General features: G+C 38.3%; 1 protein-coding gene across 8 annotated transcripts in view; it reads left to right on the top strand.

Annotated features, from left to right (window-relative positions):
* The window catches only part of FNDC3A (fibronectin type III domain containing 3A), a 121,668-nt gene that overhangs the window by 92,899 nt on the left and 7,734 nt on the right, over positions 1-21,035 (top strand). For all 8 annotated transcript variants that reach the window (XM_030477547.1, XM_030477545.1, XM_030477549.1 and 5 more), the window contains 10 exons: positions 2,630-2,804; positions 3,442-3,528; positions 9,274-9,412; positions 11,221-11,289; positions 12,594-12,712; positions 14,688-14,793; positions 14,882-15,057; positions 16,195-16,308; positions 18,418-18,567; positions 18,652-18,935. In XM_030477547.1, the coding sequence (XP_030333407.1) occupies positions 2,630-2,804; positions 3,442-3,528; positions 9,274-9,412; positions 11,221-11,289; positions 12,594-12,712; positions 14,688-14,793; positions 14,882-15,057; positions 16,195-16,308; positions 18,418-18,567; positions 18,652-18,935 (1,419 nt within the window). The remainder of the gene's footprint in view (positions 1-2,629; positions 2,805-3,441; positions 3,529-9,273; positions 9,413-11,220; positions 11,290-12,593; positions 12,713-14,687; positions 14,794-14,881; positions 15,058-16,194; positions 16,309-18,417; positions 18,568-18,651; positions 18,936-21,035) is intronic.

Consider the following 21,035-nt stretch of genomic DNA (forward strand, 5'->3'; position numbering starts at 1 on the left):
TCACACCAAATAGATTTTTAAATCAGTATTTCATGACCTTGTAAAGTTGCCATTTATTGTCTTCATGGTACTATTTAATTAAGAAGTCTCTTGAAATAATATTTATTAGGGTAGAGGGCCTGATTCCTTGTGAAGAATGTTGAGAACCTTAGGTATATGGAGGCAGAATTTTGTCTAAATGATTTTGCCAGCCAGAACAGGTATTTTATCTTTGAGTTACTCATCTTTTTAAATTTAATTCTAACCACACGTGAAAGAGTGGCTAAAGAAAACTGGAAAAAGAAAATCTGTTTAAAAGATATATAGCATTATTGTACTCCTAAGTGAATTGTCTTTCAAATGTGGGTATTACTGGAATACTTGTATGATTTCAGTGTGTTTTGGAGTGGGTCAATCAAGTAAAGACATTAAATCTTTTAAAGGTGTGGGGTTTTTTACCTTATATCTGCTGGTGACTCCTTCAGTAGTTTTTTGTGAACAAAAGGTAGGTTTAGTATTTGTTTAGTCTCTCTTTATGCTTTCTCTAGCCTACCTAGATAATGCTGGAAAATTTTTTTAGTAGCTATATTGTAGGTATCACATCAGCTTCATTTCAGAATTTGCTTGCTTGTGACTTTCTGTGAGAAAAAAATTACTATTCCTCCCAAATTCAAGAAGTTTTCTCTTGTTTTGCACTTTCTCATTTCTTGCTTCACAGTCTCTTTCACAGTCTGCATATCCGCACAGACTGTATGTCTGCTTTGGGTGCTGTCAACACTCTCGATGATGAGTTGTCTGTAATATTTCTTCCTTTTTGGTTTGTTTTTTTTAAATGCCAAAAATACTTTAGAGCAGACCAAAATTTACAATTTGTGCAGTATTATAATATAGGTTGGGTAAGAGAGAAAGTGAAGTTGAGGTATCTTTATATTGAGATTTTTCAGGAAAGTCAGGTTCTGACACACAAGATACTTACCTGTTACTGTTGTTTAAGCCATACAGAGAATTTTGTTTTCAGGGCTTCCTGATGCTCACTTAGGTGATGCCTCGCTTTTAGATTAAAATCACATCTGTGACATTAGTTTCACATGCTTAAAAAAACTAGACTAGCTCTTCAGCCTGTGTAGATGTTTCTTCTGATCTGATGCACCCTCTCAGCAAATGCCAGCTGAGAACAGGTGGGGTTTTCGTAGTCTAGCCAGATACATGTCAGACCATCTGTGCAAGCATAGTGCCTGTGTACTGACTTTAGCATCCCTCAGTTTTACAATAGGTCTTTTTATGTAACTTATTTATATTTTCACTTCAAGGTATATATAAGCATCATCATAGAATCACAGAATAGTAAGGGTTGGAAAGGACCTTAAGATCATCTAGTTCCAACCCCCCTGCCATGGGCAGGGACACCTCGCACTAAACCATGTGGCCCAAGGCTCTGTCCAACCTGGCCTTGAACACCGCCAGGGATGGAGCATCCACAACCTCCCTGGGCAACCCATTCCAGTGCTTCACCACCCTCACTGTAAAGAACTTCTTCCTTATATCTAACCTAAACTTCCCCTGTTTAAGTTTGAAGCCATTACCCCTTGTCCTACCACTACAGTCCCTAAGGAAGAGTCCCTCCCCAGCATCCTTATAGACCCCCTTCAGATACTGGAAGGCTGCTAGGAGGTCTCCACGCAGCCTTCTCTTCTCCAGGCTGAACAGCCCCAACTCTCTCAGCCTGTCTTCATACGGGAGGTGCTCCAGCCCTCTTATCATCCTCGTGGCTCTCCTCTGGACTCGCTCCAACAGCTCCATGTCCTTTTTATGTTGAGGACACCAGAAGGAGCAGATAAGGTTAACAGTTGTGTTAGGAGATTCACTGGCGTACACTCTATTTGTTCTGCAATAAGACTTTCATATTGGCAACTCTTAAAGTAACCTAACATTGAATGAGGCTATTATTCTATTATTTTCTATTATTTTATTGTTTTCTATTATTCTGTTATTCTATTCTATATATCTGGAATGGGTTGCCCAGGGAGGTTGTGGATGCTCCATCCCTGGCGGTGTTCAAGGCCAGGTTGGACAGAGCCTTGGGCCACATGGTTTAGTGCAAGGTGTCCCTGCCCATGGCAGGGGGGTTGGAACTAGATGATCTTAAGGTCCTTTCCAACCCTTACTATTCTATGATTCTATTCTATGATTTTCTGAACCACTAGAAAAACTAGTACTTCAGAGTATATTTGAAGCACATAATTGCTGTCTGGAAGCAAAATTTTTTTTTTTAGGTCTTCCCATATATGCTTTTGTGTCTTCAGGGTTTCATTTTGAATAGGAAGGACACTGATATTAGTACATTATTACATATAGAGCTCAACTGTTTTAGAATAATGACTTAATATGAAATAGCAAAACGTTTTGGTTAGTAAAACATTGTAATTATATCCTGCAAAGGTATCTTTCAATTATGAACATGTTAACCTTGTTAAGATGTTTTCTTACTGAAAGACTCATGGGCAAGTTAAGTCATCTGCATGTACCAGCTTGCAACTCCCAGTTGTGCACATCTGCAAGAAACTGTCATTGCTGTGTTTAGTAAGAATTATGTTTTTCTAGATGTTAATTACTGTGTCTAGATAATTTACATACTGTCTGTTTTAAACAGTGGTTTTAGTGAAGAAGTCCTGTATCATACCTCAGGCACTGCCCCAACCACACCAGCAAGTCCTTTGCTGATTAATGCTGGAGTTACTTGGCTATCCCTACAGTGGACAAAACCCTCAGGAACACCGTCAGATGAAGGAATCTCATATATATTAGAGATGGAGGATGAGAACTCAGTAAGTTTAGACTACTTATTCTCAGTAAGAAAAGACTATAATGTGTGTTTGATACATTATTGTATAAAGCGTAACAATGATTACTTTTGCTAGACTATTCTGCAAGGATCTATATTTTCTGAAATTAAGCTAATGACTTGTAATTGCTGTGACCAAGCCACACAGCTCTCTTCTTTTTATTGTCACAGTAATTATTAGTGTTATTAAGCCCAAGTCCTGTAACGGCTTTTAAATTACTTTTAACCTTGTGAATTTGCATGTGACAGTTAAGCCTTTTAAGAGCTGGATCAAAGTAATTGCATCATGAAGAGTGGTCCTTCTAGATGTAATTTCAGCCTAACCACCTTCCTTTTAAAATGCATCCTGTTCTACCCTTCAAAAGTGTTAGATATAATTTCTGTTGACACTGTATATGCTTTTCTTTGCTGTTCTTTTCTCCTTTCCTGGTTGGAGAATGGTTAATTAATTTCCCCCTCTCCAAAAAAAACCCTTGTGTTTACACAATGAAGTTGCCTTTATTATTTTGTCAAAGGAGCATAACAATTACAGTCTGAAACAGTAATTTATTTCTATGAAGTATGTTGCATGGTCTAGCCTGAAAATATAATGTTTCAAGTAATCCTGTTTAATTCTGCAGGGATATGGTTTCAAGCCAAAATATGATGGTGACGATCTTACCTACACAGTGAAGAATTTGAGGCGTAGTACAAAATACAAATTTAGGGTAAGAGCTTTTTATATATTTGGTTTATGGATGGTTGTTTTGGTTTTTTCACTAGAGTAACTTGAGGTTGACTCAGAAGTGGGGAGGGCATTTTTTAAGGAAAATCAAATTTGATGCCAGTTCCTTACAATTTCAGTCTCTTAAGACTATTGGCTGAACACCTGCTTCATTAATCATCTCTGCAGAAGGAATGAGAACCTTTGCAAAGGCATAACACAGTTATCTTGAAATTCCAGGCCACAAGTCAGTGTTCTTTACAGTTGGATTTTTTAATTTGGCTTCTACATGTGTAATATTACTTGGTGTAGCCATGAGGTTCTTTGATAGACTCTATAAACACATCTGAAAGTGTTGGGGTAAGGAGCAACTTCAGTCAGAAAAACATTTGTTGGTGCTAGCATAGGACTGAGCCCAAGTTAGTAAATCATTCATCTTACCATGGTGCTGAGCCCATTCTAATAAGCTTTGATGGCTGAACTTGTTAGCTCAGGGTAAACTCTGGCTTAACAATGTCTTAACAATGAACTTTTCGGTGTGGTTAAAAGCCAAAAAAAAAAGCATGCCAGCTATGGAAAAGCACCCAGATAGCCATCAGCAACTGTAAGGACCTTAGGACATGCAGAGATGCAGTCAGGAAGGCTGAGGATCAGCTAGAACTAAGTTGGCCAATGATGTCAAGAACAAGAATGGGTTCCAGATACATAAGCAGTAAGCAGAAGCACAGGGAAGATATACATAGGCCCGTTACTAAGCAGGGCAGGGAAGCAAGTTAATAATAATGCCAGCAGAGGTTCTTGATACTTTCTTTGCCTCTGTCTTTCCCAGCATAGCTGGACATGAGATCATAGGATCAGGTAGCCATGACAAACCGTGTGTTGATCCGCCGGTGGTAGATGAAGGTCTCGGCTATGGCCTTTTGCAAGGGCTCAACCCACATCAATCTATGGGCCAAGACAGCATCCGCTCCAGGATGCTGAGACGTGGCTGACATTGTTGCAAGGCCACCATCATGAAAAAGCCATGGAGGTCAGGGGATATCCCTGATTACTGGAATAGGGTAAATGTTATACCCATCTACAAGAAGGGCCCAAAGGAGCACTCGGGAAGCTACAGGCCTATTAGTCTTACTTCAGTCCCTGGGAAGGTAATGGAAGCATCCTCCTAGAAACTATTACGGATGAAATAAAGCAGGTGATTGGGAAAAGCCTACACCAAAGGCAAAACATGCCTGACTAGCCCAATAACCTTATACCTCAAAGTAACACTTTCATTTGGCCTTGGGGAGCAGTGGATGTTGTTTACCTGGACTTCAGCAAAGCTTTGGACATTGTTTCCCACAGCCTTCTCCTGGACAAATTGGCAAGCTACAGATTAGATAGGTGGTCTGTGAGATGACTAGAAAACTGGCCAACAGGCCACACTCAGAGGGTGGTGATCAGTGGTTTTTACTCAGCCTGTCAGAAGTAGCATCCCCTAGGGATTGATACAGGGCCCCATGGTATTCATCTTCACAAATGATCTAGACGATGGAATTAAAAGCATCCTCACCAAGTTTCCTGGTTACACCAAACTGAGTAGTGAGACGAACACATCAGGAGGGAGATCCATCTTACAGAGAAGGTCTTGCTAGACCATTTGTCTAACCTGTCCAGCCTAGAAGAGTGGACTAGCAAGCACAGTATGAAAGTTAACAGACAAGGGCAAAATACTGCACCTGGGTCAGAATAACCAGAGTCCAGTATAGGCTCGGAACAGTCTTGCTGAAAGGGACCTGGCAGTCCTGGTGGACAAACAGGCTACTGTGAGCAGTGCAACACTGCAGCAGCAAAGGCAAATTGAATCCTGGGCTACATCTGCAGGGGCATTACTAGCAGAGATAAGAGGCACGATCATCCCACTTTATTCAGCTCTCGTCAGGCCACACCCAGAGGACTGTGTTCAGTTCTGGTCCCCACAATTCAACATGCAGACAGACTGGAGAGGGTCCAAAGGAGGGCCATGAAGATGACCAAAGGGCTGGAGAACCTGCCCTATAAGGAAAGACTAAAGGAATTAGATCTTTTCTCCCTGGAGAAGAGGAGGCTCAGGGGAGCTTCCTCACAGTTTTCCAGTACTTAAAGGATGGCTACAAAGAGGAGGGAGCGAGCCACATGGAGAGGACAAGGGGTAATAGGTGCAAGTTGCACTGGGTGAGGTTTCATCTTGTGTAAGAAATAAAATTTTCACGGTGAAAAAATCAGTTACTGGGACAACTTTCCCAGGGATATGGTGGACCCATCACTGGATGCTTTCAAGACACAACTAGACAGCGTGCTAGATAATCTCACCTAGGCTTGCTTTCCCCTGAAAGGTTGGACCAGATGATCTTTCGGGTCCCTTCCAAACCTGGGCTGTCCTATGTTGTAAGGCACTCTTGAGCAGTTGCTTGGGTTTTGGAACAAAGCTTAAGGCATGTCCCACATTATGAAGTAGAGTCAGAATAATCTCATCTCTGTCTACAAAGGAAAAAGTGTTGATAGTAGTTGTCTTGCTTACGCCCAAAATACTTGCTTACACCTAAAATCTGAAGGAAAAATTGGGAGCTTCTGAGGAACAGCATCTTTGCAATATGAAAGGTAGTAGTTTCAGGGCTGATTGATTTGTTTTGAGTTGACAGTAAAACATTAAGTACTCCTTTTCAAATGAGAGCAGATATTTTGCACTGTTGAAGATGATTACCTTGTTAACTAGAAAGAGTTATGGTGGGGATTAATCTTGCAGTACTTGTTGAGGTTGTTTTTTACATAACTTAATATTTAAATAATTTAAAATATGCAGTGTATTCCAAGGACTGCACCAAGCTAAGACTGTTATGGCCACACATGATCTAAAGAACAGCTAATAACCTTGAAACTAGCTTTTGCAGGACTTGATCTTAGTCTTCCTTTGAAAGTAATCCTATATGTTAATCATACCCATTACTAGTAAAGATATAGTTAACTTACACATCCTAATTTTGTCATTAAAATAAAAAAACTCAATGATTATACCCTATTTTTCTTGACAAAACAGTAAATGGAATTCTCTGTTCGCTCATTCACGGGGCATAAAGAAGAAACTAATGTTGTGTTAATCAGGTCTTTTTATTATACACAGGAGAGACTTAATTAGTAATAATAGTCCTTAAGGCTTTTGAAAGAATCTTTAGAACCATTGGAAACCTTATTGCAATATATAAATACTAACTGGGCTTGTTCATTTGTGCGGGTGCAAAGACAATCAGATGATTGTTAATCTTGTAAACTGTATCAGGAGGTTTAAAGTCTGAGAGACTTGTTAGCTCATATGTCCTTTTCTCAATCTGTGCTAACATTACTGCTGTCATTTCGATTCTGCTCATTTTTAAAACAAATATAAAAGCCAGAAAACCTTTTTTTAGGTTGTTCAGCTTTGAACAAATGGGAATACGTAGTAAACTAGCTGCAGACACAACTAGAAAGTAAAGAATAGCAATTTGTTTTCCTAGAATCACAGGAAAGTCCAGATTGGAAGGGATTTGTGGGGATCATCTGTGTTAAACTTATGTGGAAAGCAGTGTCTCAGGTTAGGCAATTCAACCCTGTTCTAGCCCTGTTGAGCTGAGACTTCCGTATTTCCAGCAAGGGAGATTCAACCTCTTCTCTGGGCAGCCTGTTCTCATGGTGATTAATTTATTTTCTTATATCTGCCTAGAATTTTCCCTAACACACTTCATGTCTACAGTCTCTTGTCCTGTCATCACAGATTCTTGTGAAGACAGTATCTTCATCTCTTCTATACCTAACTTTTAGGTATTAGAAGGCTGTGCTTATATCCCCCTTAATGAAACTTTTTTTTTCTTAGACAGAATAAACCTTCAGCCTTTTTTCCTATATCAGGTTCTCCAACCCTCTAATCATCATACTGGCCCTCTTCTGAACTCTCTCCAGTTTCCCAGTGTGTGTCTGGAACCAGGAGGACCAAAACTGCATGCAGTATTCCAGGCATGGTTTAAAAAGAGTTGAGTTAAATGGCATAATCACATCCCTCGTTCTGCTGGCGAAATTGTTCCTGATGCAGCCCACGAAACAATTTGCCTTTGCTACTGCCAGGATGCTTTGCTGATTCATTTGGCTTGCTCTTCACCAGAATCCCAAGGTCCTTCTCAGCAGAGCTGAAATAAGAAAAGCTGACTAGCTAGTCATATCCCAGACTGTACTGCTGCTTGGATTATTCCATCCCAGGTGCAAGACTTTATCTTTGTCAAAGCTCATACAGTTCTTGTTGATGCGGTCTTCCAGATTGTCAGAGTCTGTATGGTGGCTCTTCCTTCCAGCATCTCTCTCTCTGCTCCTACTTTGGTCCATATGCAAACCAGGGGAGGGTGCATTCACATCACATTCACATCCAAGTGATCCTGCCATCCAGATCACTTCTAAATATCTGACATTGAATTGACTGCTGAGGAAATCCAATCATGAGCAACTGCTAATTTGCCTTCAAACCATTAACCACCACTCTTTGAGCCTGGCGTTCTATCAGGTTTTCCACACCCGTCTTGTGGTCCATCTGTTCTGTCTATATCTTACCAGCCTGTCTACATGGATGTTGTGGGAGACCACGTCAAACTAAAATCAGGGTAGATGATGTCCACAGCTCTCCCCTCATCTATTGAGCAAGTTGTTTCATCTTAGAAGGCACTCAGGTTGGTCAAACACGATTTACCCTTGATAAATCTAATTACCTTCCTATCCTTCATGTGCTTGTAAATAACTTCCATGATGACCTTTGCCATAATTTTCCCTGGGACTGAAGAGTTTGTATCACCTTTGCTGTTAATACAACTTACCCATGAAAACACTTTTTTATCTCTGAATATATTTCGTTAAAAGAAGGTACTGTAGTAGCATGAGAGCTCTACTTAATTCATCCCAATTATTCAGGTTTCTTTAGCAGTTGGTAAAGCATCATTTTTTGCTCTTTATTTACTTACATTAAAATATTTTTACCTCAATGGGAAGAAATTGAAATTAAACTTTTAATACTTGCAAGTTCCTTCAGTTGAAGTTTAAAAATGGCCTCTTTGCAGTATGTCTTTTTCATCATCTTTTGTTTCCATGCTTTAATAAAGGTTTTTTTCTCATGCGCGTAGTTCAGTATCAATAAATGGTGCAACTCCAATAAGGAAGAATTATTCTTAGACCTATCTAATTTCTGAGCATCTTGGATGGTTTTAAAAAAACAAGTTTTCAGATCCTTGACTTGAAATACAGTGGCTTGTGCTATATTGAGCACTCATACATTCCATTAATGTCACTGAGACTTGCATGCCCTGATCACCTTTTACAGTCAGGCAACTCTTAAGCATCCTAAATAGAAGCCAAACTTTATGCACCCACGTTTGAAATTTGGGAGATATGGAAGGTTATTCTATTATTGTGGTTGTTGTTATTACTACTATTATTATTATGCTTTACAATTACTAGGGTTTTGGGGGCTTTTTTTAAGGATTTTTTTTGCTTGCAGTTTGCAGGAATTTTTAATCTCAGTATAGTGACTGTTTAATGATGGGACTGATGAAAATGTAAAATCAAGGTATATAATAGCTTTAGTTCTTGTGATAATTTATTATGTAGCTGTCTGTCTAAGCATGCATATACATTAGTTTGACCTTACCATTAACAGTGAACAGCATAACACTAGCCAGTGTATTTGTTCTGTTTATAATATTTTTTAATGTATTTGCAGGTCATTGCCTATAACTCAGAAGGGAAAAGCAGTCCAAGTGAGACAGTAGAGTACATTACGTGTGCAGACAAGCCTGGGGTACCTTCAAAACCTTCAGTGAAAGGAAAAATTCATGCACAGAGTTTTAAAATAACCTGGGGTAAGGTTGCTGTCCACCTCTGTTTACAGTATGTCCTCTGTATTTTATATATATAAATATAATACATATTATATAATAAATAATATATAATATATAATATATATATATACATATGTATATATACACGCACATATGTGTGTATATATACACATACATAATTTTTATATATATAATATTTTTATATGTATTTGTATACAGAAGTCCGAGTTTTGCTTCAGTAACATTCCAGTTAACTGAGCCATTATGATTCATTTTCATGAAACTAAGAGAAAAATTTTGAAAAAGATTGAAAATACTTAGGGTAGAAGCATAATAGGGTGATTATGTGGGAAGAATAATATACAAATTATAACAGGCACTGTTATTGCAGGGGACTACAGTAATTAAAAAAAACAGTAGTGTTAATTTGTGTATTACCAACTTCTGTTTCTCTGGCGCAAAAAGTAGATGCCATGACATGTGGGTTTGTATCAAAAGAGAAGATCCAAGTTCAACCTGTCTCTTCAGCGTTTGGTTTTGATACATAAATATTTTTATTCACTAAGTTTCTTAAGAAACTTTTCTATAGGCTCAGGTTTTTTTAGCCTTATGCTGTGAAATAGAAGGTGAAACAGTACTGTGTGATGCAGAAAATCAAACAGTTCAAGGTATCATTTATCGTCAGAGGTAAACCTCTTATTTCTGTTTAATAGCATATTTTATTTTTTGCATTAATAAGAAGAAAGTTACTTGTAGAGTATAATTAGAACTCATGAAGTCCAGTCTTGCATCTTTCCAGAGCGCTTTGCTACATCAGGACCTGATTCTTGATCTTTTATGGATGATATATAATGTATGAAGTTATTAGAAACACCTAATTTGTAAATTGAAAACTATCTAAGATATCTATTTATATGTAAAACCTTTAATAGTCATTATTAACAGTAATGCTCTTTTCTTTTTAATGTGATAACTAATGTGGTAATTCTATTTTTTATTTGGAGTAATTTGTTACCTTCCAACCAAGAAAGTGCTATATGCCATATAATAAGTCTCATTTTATTTAGCATGTGTGAGATGATAGTAACCCTTGCCTAAGAGGCAACACCATTTCATCCAACACATACATAATGTAATATTAAGGCAGCAGTACCTTTCTGTATTGAAGTATCATGCTGTCTTTATGTTTGTCCAAAGTATTCTTTTTCCACATTATTCTAATATTGCTGGTCTCTAAGTCAGCTCTCAGAAAGAGTTGCAGGATTATATGTCAAAGATAGGTCTGTAGGTTCATATCTTGTACACGAATATTATGCCAGGGAGGATAGTGCTCTCAGTTCTTAGTGATGTATTAAAAATTTCAGAGGTGAAGTTTCAGGAACTCCTGACTTCTGTTCCCTCCCAGACTGTTTAGGTTTTTAAAATCCTGTCCTTAAATCATTTTGAAATATTCTTATATGCAAATCAGTATGATAATCTTTTCCTATCTGCAGTCCAAATTACAGGACCATTAGGAACTATGTCTCTGAAACCGTAATCAGGCAGCCTTCCAGAGCACGTCAGACTAACTGAAACATTTGCTGTGGCATCTCCAGGGTGCCTGATTCACTTGTCACTCTTCGTCTGTAGAGTATATGGTGGGGTTGTGAGCTGGCAGCTTCACATAGTGGAGAATTCGAGTGATTTGTGGCTATCCTGAACTAGGATGCTGTCTGTCTAAATGAGCACCCATCTCCAGTCAGCTGTTGATTTTGCCTTTTGTAAATTCTCTCCAAAAGCTATAAAACCATTGAATTTACCTCAGTTGTAATATTACTGGTTTTTTATAGATCCACCAAAAGACAATGGAGGAGCAGCAATAAATACATATGTTGTAGAAATGTCTGAAGGCTTAAATGGTAAGTATTAGGAGCATATGTTGGCATTCAGCTGTGGGTTTTTTTTCCTGTATATGTGCGCCTGTGGGAAGACTAAAATGTGTATTATGATAGGGAAAGGCATTGCAAGGGACTGCCATTAAAAAAATCAGGGGTGTTGATACTTGTCTACGGGAGGTTCTTTTTTTTCTGCCTTAGAAGATGCCTCATAACTGTGTCAAAAGAGGTGCTCCGTGGTTTACTTATTAATGAAATGTATTTTGTTTTGGAAATGAAATGGCACATTTCAGACATTCTAGGGTGAGAAACAGTTGGATGTGTGATAGATGAAATTAAAACTAGTGTTCCATTTATCACTATTAAAGGAGGACAGTAATGCCGTTGAAGTAACTGTTTCTGCTATTTGCCTTCCTGTTCCTTCATACAGAAAGGAAGTTAGCAATATCTCTAAACTGGGCATAAAGCTATCCAGCTAAATTATTTTAAAATCTAGACCTCTTAAGTAACCTCATAAATTCAGAAACACAGTCACATTGAGAATGAAGGTTCATATTTCTCCAGTGCTGTGTCAGATGAAGACAGCACACTGTGGTAATGGTAGCCCTGTCAGGGGTCTCAGCTGTGGTTCTTTTGATACTTAGTCTATTGCTTTCCTTACTCCATCATGTGTCCACATTAAGTCAGTTTGGAATGATCTTTCACGCAGATTTAGTGAGCTGTGCATTATGTTTCATACTCAGTCCTCTAAATTCTGTGATGTACTGAGTTGATGGAGATTTAATTAAAAGTCCCCACATTCCCTGCTTAATCTCTTCCAGAGAGAGAGAGAGAGAATGCTAAAGAGTTTCTGATTTAAGAATCTGTCTGAATAGCAAAGAATAAAATCAGTATTTCAGATGGTGCTGGGCCATTCAGGGAATACAGGAATAAGCTTGATCAATTGTAAACTGTAGTAACAGTCTGCAAAATTAATGCTCTCATTAAAAGATTCTTTTCCATGAAAAACTTTGCATTTGTAGCTTTCCTGTTTATTTGGTTATTATGTTTGAATGTGCTTTCTAGTCCAGTAGTAACTACTTCATTAGAAGTAAATTCTCTCCTCGTTAATGTGAATAAGGAAGATATTTCAGCAGATCTACAAAAATTTACCTGGGAAACTATGAAATGGTTGCATCTTTTTTCAGGAAACTCAAAGCAAGCCTTAATTTTTTTTCTAAACATCAGACACACACTTACTTAGTGAAGCTAGGATCCCTGCTGTGGCCGGTACTGAAGCGTGGCAAATTACACCTTGGTTCATTGCACACTTATTCCTAACCTTTCAGGAAACAAATGGGATACAGTATACAGCGGAGCTGCTAGGGAACATGTGTGTGACCGACTAAATCCTGGCTGTTCCTATCGGTTACGTGTATATTGCGTTGGGGAAGGAGGACAAAGCACGGTAATATGAGCTAATATTTTTATTAAATAAAATTTTTCACTCTTAAAATCTGGTCCAGTAGTTAATCAGCAAATATTGTACAGAAGTGTCTAACAAAATAGCCATAATTAGTACCTAAAAAAAATTCCAGTATTGATGCACAGTATTTCAAGTTTCTGCCCATTTCTTAAAGAAATACGTGTGAATATTCTTTTCTGATATTGTATTTTGTTTAAAATTATTTTTCTTATTTACAGAAATAGATACTATGTCTTTTCCTGTGTGAGGTATTGGTAGAACGTCACTCCTTAAGGCCTAACCCAAGACAGCAGTGCAAATTTAATGTTTTCTATGTGATGGGTGGAGTACTCTGCCTGAGCAGCCAAGTCAGCCCAACAGGCAGGGGAGGACAGAGTGTTTCCCCTGGCTTTTCAGGGTTGTGCTCTATAGTCTCTTCTCATGCTATCTCAGCCACAATCAAAACGTTTACATAGCCCTGCTTTTCAGTATTCCCAACCAGTTTGGTGTGCCCTGCTATGCTCCCTCATATATACACATTACATACACACTTGCACTGTCCCTTCTGTGGTGTAGTTCAGCCTCCAGTGTCACAATGTCATGCAGTATTCTTCTCCCTTCTTCCCAACAGCAAGTGTAACAAAGCCAAGTCTGTAGAGAGTCAGGCTCTCTACAGACCTGCAGCAGGGCTTCACTGTCAAGCTGAGCTCCTGAAAATCTTATAGCCTTTCATTCTTGGTGTTTGCCATTTCTTCCCCAGCCTCCCTTTCCTATGCGTTCTTCTTCCACATAGAAGTCTCCTGCAAAGATAGCCTTGCCCACAGCTACCTTGTCTTAAGAATAAATCTGGACTCTTTCAGTGCTGGCTCAGCTGCAGTGCTTTCCCTGTTGCCAGAGCTAAGCTGCTGTTGTACAGGGGAAGGGGGAAGGCAGGATATTGCCAGTCTCCTAACCACAAATGCATATATGTCTTTGGAGACTTTTGCCCTGCCGGCCTCCTTCTCCTCAGCCCAACCCTATTCCATTAGTTTAGAATAAACATTATTTGAGTACCAAAGAGCAAATAACTTTCAGAAAGTCCAGATACTTTACGAAGGTGTCAGAAATCCACAGAGGAATAGTAAAGAAATATGTAATTAAACTTTCTGTAGCTTGTCATGGACATATGCCTCATGAGAAACATTCTGCTTTTTAAGTAGCATCAGTTGTTCAGTGCAACAGTACATTTCAAAAGAACTGAAAAGCAGCAGAGCTTCCAACCCACTCTTCTGGAACATATGTAGAAAGCAGTTGTGAAATGAGACTCTAAAATACATCTCTTTTGTAAACTAAAAGACTTACCAGCTCACATTTGTTCTGTATCACACTGAAGCTAATTACCACACACTGACTCATTTCTGTCTGCATCCAGAATAGTCAATGCCATCTGCTGCTTGTTATGCTATGTATTTTTGCATGCACTTCAAATCAGAGGTGGTTTGTTACACATCAGGTATTACTAAGCAATGAAAAAGTTGAGATTTCAATGTTTTTCAGTCTCTTCTGATTGACATTTCTGCCCACTTTTGCTCTCTGAGAGGCTCTTGTACAGAAAGTATACACCCTTAGAGTAAGGTTTTAGAAATCATTAAACTGCACTTTGTTGGAAAAGAGAATGAGTTTACATTGAACAAGTCGTATTTCAAGCATCTATGCTACGTTTGTACTGATAATTAACCACAGTTTTTAATTGTACCCCTTGCATGTGTACCAAAACACAAAAGCAAAAGTTGATTTCGCATATTGTGTGATTACTGTAGCATGTTTTATATAGGTATTATGAGAAATACGTGCCAGATTACTTAAGCACTTTCATGTATATGAAGACGTAGTTGATAAAATGGAAGATCCTGATTCTAACTCAGTTATTTGCCTTTACTAGTGGCATAATAGGTAGTCCTTGTTGTGGCCCCTTCATTAATCTATCTTTCCTTTGTAGGCATCTGATTCTTTACTGGTGCAGACACCAGCAGTGGTTCCTGGCCCATGCCAGCCTCCAAGGCTACAGGGTAGACCAAGAGCAAGAGAAATTCAGCTGCGCTGGGGTAATTCTATAACTGTTAGTGAGTGTAAGGGATACAAATGTGTTATGTGTTAAAATGAAATGAGCTTTTCATTCTTTCTGATTTTTAGGACCACCTCAGGTAGATGGTGGTTCACCCATTACCTGCTATGGTCTGGAAATGTGTCAGGCAGAAACGGATGAACACAGAGAGGTTTACCAAGGCTCTGATGTTGAATGCACAGTAGGCAGCCTTCTTCCAGGGAGGACATACAACTTCAGACTGCGAGCAGCTAACAAGGCTGGGGTAAGGAGACAGTCTGAAAGGAAATTAGTTCCAGAGACTGCAATCACTAATAAGGATCTTCTCTTTTAAAAGAAACATTCAACAATAATTTTAAATTAGGATTTTCTAATGTAAAGTCATTTGATTCACATAGCTTATTGTTGTGTGGGAACAGACAGTTAAACATCAGTTTATAATAAAGAGGGGTTTAGATGAAGGGAAAATATCTCATTATGTCTTGTATCTGAATAGTAGCATTGGGAAATGGTTAGAAAATAATAAGTACTTTATCAAAGCATTGTTGCAACTTTAATATTCTCATGTGAAGTAAGGTAGTAAATCATTTTCTGAATACAGCTTTGTAAATTGACCTTTATTTTTACCACTGTTGGTGTTCAAGAACATAATAATTAGCATTTCATAGCTCTTTTTTTTATAGTTAGTTTAACTTCTGAGTACATGTTCTATCAGATACAAGACTATTTTCTCTATTTGGAGTATTAAATGTGTTTAAATCAGCTGTTGCTGTAGAACAAGCTGTATTAAATTATGTTTCCAAAGTCCTTATTTGAAGACAGAGAGGCAGGCAGGGCTGCTTGCATGTGTTCAATAATATTCTCTTCATAAAAATTATCAAAACCAGTTGCTGTTTGTGGACAAGTCTGTAACTTAAGGCTTTAAAGCATGACCTAACTTCTTACCCACCCTCTGCTAAGAGTGGTTTATAGCTCAAGCATTTTTTGAATCCTTTATTTCTTTGAGACAGATATAAATAGGTAATTATAAATTGTGTGATTTACAGTGCAGCCATCATGTAACTTCAAAATAAGGACTTGGATAGCACTTTCTTGTTTTGCCTGAGAGTTTGAAATGTCAAATTTATTCTGTAATTTATTAATAATAAATGTAAATTTATGCTGTATTCATTTGCTGTAGAGAAGAAGATTCTTGCAGCTATTTTGGAGAATAGTCAAATACTGAAATAAATCCTGAATCCACATTCCACAAATACTAATTTTATAAGCAAGTAATGCAAAGTTTCAGGCTACTATTATATTCTGTGATTCTCTAAGATATATCCAACTATGGTAAACTGTTCACTTAAAAAGTAGTAATTTTATTTTTACAATTTATTTCTATCAACTCCCTTTTTAATAGTTTGGACCTTACTCGGAAAAGTGTGAAATAACTACAGCACCTGGGCCACCAGATCAGTGCAGGCCCCCTCAAGTGGCATGCAGATCTGCTGCATGTGCTCAGGTGTTGTGGGAGGTAAGAATGCTATGTTACACCTATCTGAACATGATTGTCTTCTACATTTTCAACTTTAAAAACTTAAAGACTGTGTTTTATTAATCACATTTTTGAACATACTTAACTGATTATCCAGTACTTGGTCGGTAAAACCTTGTGTCATTCGTCATGCCACTGTAGGTGACAGCTGTAAGTTTGCAGCCTGCAGGTACTTGAGATCTTTGTTCTTTTGTTTAAGAATTTTGCCATAACTGCAGCACTGCATTTCTGAGTGGTGCAGGCTCTTAAAATTTTTCTTTAATGTAGTTATCTTTCCTTAGAGCTGATATAACCACATATTACAATGGATTATTCTGCATTTGCTGGCTTTATAAGATGATTTAATTTTATATATCTACGTCAGAAATAACGTAGCAAAAGTCTGCTATAAACCCATAGTATTTAGATATCTGATTAAAAAGATGCAGTAGATAAAAATTAAGCTAGTAGAAAGGAAGGTTCTATCTGGGAATACTCTTTAAACACAGCTTTTCAGTGGCTTGAGATGGAGTGGAATATCTGAGTTACAGAACTGTACAGAAAAAAACTCAAAAGATTCAACTATATTGCCTGGAAGGTAGAAAATTAATGTTTCTTAATGGATGTGACAGAGGAGCTCTCCTTAAATGTCTACAAGGCAAAACCTTTTGAAGAAATCTCTCACAATGTTCAGGTAGGATTAATCTGACCAATGTTAGATGTCTCCTGTATAGAATCAGAGTAATTAAGCTACGAGTGGACCTCTAGATGTCATTTAGTTCAGCCATCTGTTCAAAGCAGAGCTAACTTCAAATTTAAGGCAGGTTTCTCAGTGCCTTGTCACATCAAGTTTAACTTACTTCTAAAGATGAAGATTCTGCAGCCTGGTCAAGCTGTCCCTGGCCAAACTCTCTCATGCTGTAGATTTTTTTTTGTCCTTTATGTCTAGTCAAAATATCCTTTAGTGCAAGTCATGATTCTTGCTTTTTATCTTGGCACTGTGCCACCTCCAAGAATTTGTTGTCATCTTCTTTTACCTACCAGTAAGTAATTTAAGGCAGCAGTAAGATCTCCCCTTTATCTATCATGTTGATACCAAATAATCCATACTTTTGTTTTTCATTGCAGTCCCCCTTAATGGCCTTTCATTTGGCTTACTCCTTTATGTCAATGTCTATCTTATATGGGGGAGCCCAAGACATGACACAGTACTGGAAGTGCAGCCTCACAAGTGCTGAGTAGAGGGGAATCATTACTCCTTTTAGCCTTCTTGCGGTTTTTTTGCTAGTACAACCAGTATGTAGTTCGCCTTCATCAGACACACATTGCTGACTCACATGCAACTTTCTCACCAGGACATACAGGTTCTTCTTTTGGTAAAGTTGCTCCTCAGCCAGCACTGTTCTGTCCCAGGTCCAGGACCTTGTGTTTGCCTTTGTCTTAGTTGGACTTCCTGAAGTTTATATCATATCCTGTTTGTGGAAGTTCTTCTGGTAGCCATACCTTCAGCATATCAAATGCTGCCCCTCCTTTTGTTGTCATCCCTGCATTTGTTAGCTTGTGTTTTCCTACTTCTGTTAAGGTGAACTCTTAGATCTACAGCAGCAACAGTGGTAACATTAAGAAATGACCCCATCCTCACTGACAGCTGCACAGCCATCCACAGCTGTATTAGTTCTCCCACCAAACACATCTCATTGTAAGTGAGAGAAGGGGAGTCGTTATCAGTCACATCTCAAGAGCATCAAATGTTATCCTTTGAAATGTTTGTATTCAGTCACTTACCTGCACATAGCTGAGTGCTGAAAGTAGCAAATACTCATCTTTCAAGAGAAGGGTAAAGAAAAAAACATGCCTTGGAGCAATTATTATCTGCCCCTTGGCATTATTGCTGTCTTGGAGTATTTAATGCAAAACAGCAGCAGCTTTTTTCTTCTGTTTTCTTCACAAGCTAAGAAATTTTCTGTTGAGGATTTAAATTAAAAATCAGCAAAGAAACGAGAGGGTAACATTTCTGTGGAAAGGACCATATAGATGTTATGAGGTTGGTTGATTTTGTTTTTTTCAGTCAGTGAATTTAACTTCTAACTATTTATATCCATTTTAAAGGTTCCAGTGAGTAATGGAGCTGACGTCACGGAGTATCGCCTGGAGTGGGGCGGTGTGGAAGGATGCATGCAGATGTCCTATTGTGGGCCTGGGCTCAGCTGTGAAATGAAAGGGCTTTTGCCTGCCACTATTTACTATTGCAGGGTTCAGGTAAAGACATAAAACTATTGTTAGTGAAATCTGGAAACGGGAACTGACGCTCCCATAAAAATGTGGTCTCCTTTGCCTTTGCAGGCAGTGAATGTCACAGGTGCAGGCCCTTTCAGTGAAGTAGTGGCATGTATGACTCCAGCCTCTGTACCTGCAGTTGTGACTTGTCTTCGGGGACTAAGTGAAGATGAAGTTGAAAGTCTGCACTATTCTCCTTCCACATGCCTTGCTATAAGCTGGGAAAAACCTTGTGACCATGGATCTGAAATCCTTGGCTACAGCATAGACTTTGGAGATAAGCAGCCAATAACTGTTGGGAAGGTTCTGAACTATTTTATAGACGGCTTACAACCAGATACTACCTACAGGTATGCCGTGCACAGCTACTTGACAACCTGCTGTTGTTCCACAAGAGCCGATTCTTTATTTCTTAGTTTCCTTGTATTTTTTATTCTTCACATTACTCTTAGAGAAGAATTAGTGCATGGCCATAAAGCAGAAGGAAGCTTTATAATGATGATCATCATAAACAGATGGTTTTATTCTCTTTCAGGAACAATTATGTTAGTTTGTTTATTGTGGTATTGTTGTAACTAGTTAATGTGTCAGTTTGACTGAATTCAGATTACAGTTTCAGATTCATAACTGGTTTTTGGACTGGTTGCTTCATAAAGAGGTGACCTCTAATCTGTTTGACAAGATAAAGTCCATTGAAGGAAGGACCATGTGCAGTCTTTATTGACTGGATTATCTGATCTAATGACAGCTCATCGCAGCTTGCAATGTCTTTTCTGCAGAAATACCAAGCATTTGGGTGGCAATCAGCATGAAGAATATCAGCTTGAAAATCTATCATTTAAATCTATTTTGAAGAATTTTAGTTGCTAAAATAATCCTTTATGTTTGGCCTAAGGGTTACTGAAAAATATAAATGTAAATATCAGTAATTCTGCCTGAAGGCGCTCTACATTCCTGTTACAAAACCATGTTCTCTCAGTGTTAAAACTTAAAGGAGAATGTCAGTCCCACTGAAGTCAGAATTTAAGCCCACACTGATTTCAGTATAGCTAGGATATCATCTGGCTACGTAGTTTCCTGAATCCTTAAAGATCTCTTTCTGTTTTTTTTAATGCTGTATGTAAGACTAGAATAGTTTTGTGTGCCTTACAAGTATTTAACAGTAATGCTGGCAATTTGAAGAGCCACTGCACTCTGTGTCAACAAACTATAAGAACCAGGAGCTTCTATTGCAGAGATAGTTCTGTGCAAAGGCCAGGCTGGATGGGGCTTTGAGCAACCTGGTCTAGTGGAAGGTGTCCCCTCCACTAGGGACCATCTTCCATCTTGTTCCATCTAGTTCCAACCCAATGAGAGTGGGTTTGGAACTAAATGATCTTTAAGGTCCCTTCCAACCCAAACCATTCTGTGATTCTATTCTATGTTTCTACCCACAAAAGTGCTTTTATAGAATGTACTTGCCTATTCTCTGTGCAAATAAAACAAAGCATATATTAACCTTAGTTCTGTGCTATAATAAATTATCATAATGTTAAATACTACTGTAGTGAAGGAGAAATATTTATTCATAAGCCTGCACACATTTGTGTTTCAATATTTTGAAATTGTGTGATTGACAGTTTCACAATTTAATTACTGTGATTACTTTTTTCCAGTTACCTAGATACAGTTACCTGGATGTTTTAGACAAGCAAATGTTCATTGGCATATTGAGATTAGCTCGCTTTGCTCTCTATGGCCACCTGTGAGATATGCAAAGAGTCTCAGATTTCTGTTTTCTGCTTTTTCATTTTTAGAAATGAATTCATTAGTTAATCTTTTTAATTCTTACTTTTGTAGACCTAATGCCAGCATAGTTTTCCATGGAGTATCCAAAAAAATAAAAAAAATCCCTGAATTTTGAGTTCTACAAACCCCTCGGCCACATGTCCTGTGACTTCTAGTTTTCCCCTCTCCCTTTCCAAGCAGACCCAAGACGGCTTGTGTTTGCAGCACCCAGAGATGTGTTACCGGTGAAGAGTTCCAGAATGCCTGTAAAACTTCCCTGTAGTCATCCTTGAGCTCACCTGATATAATAGCCAAAGATACGGATTCGCCTCTTTTAGGTTTTAGGGTTTTTTTCACCTTCCCTCATCTCTCCAGTGCGGCTATCAAAAATTTTGGTACAAAGCCTGCAGGGTCAGGAAGTTGGACCACTCTTGAAGTGGCCGATAGAGCTTTTGCATCTTTTCACTAGTGTGAATGATGCAAATATGCTAACGCATTTTTATTTTGGAACAATCCAGCTCCTTAAACTGTGGCAAGAAAAGTGACACTCCTGCGTACTCATGACAGTCTATCAAAGCATAATATTGATACAAGTCTTCACTGTAGAAAGTACCATCTGTTTGGTGCCATTGTTTCTCTTGAATGTGAATGATGGAAATGACCAGTTATTTTTTAGAATCTGA

This window comes from Strigops habroptila, chromosome 2 (assembly GCF_004027225.2).
Source record: "Strigops habroptila isolate Jane chromosome 2, bStrHab1.2.pri, whole genome shotgun sequence".
Classification (NCBI taxonomy): domain Eukaryota; kingdom Metazoa; phylum Chordata; class Aves; order Psittaciformes; family Psittacidae; genus Strigops; species Strigops habroptila.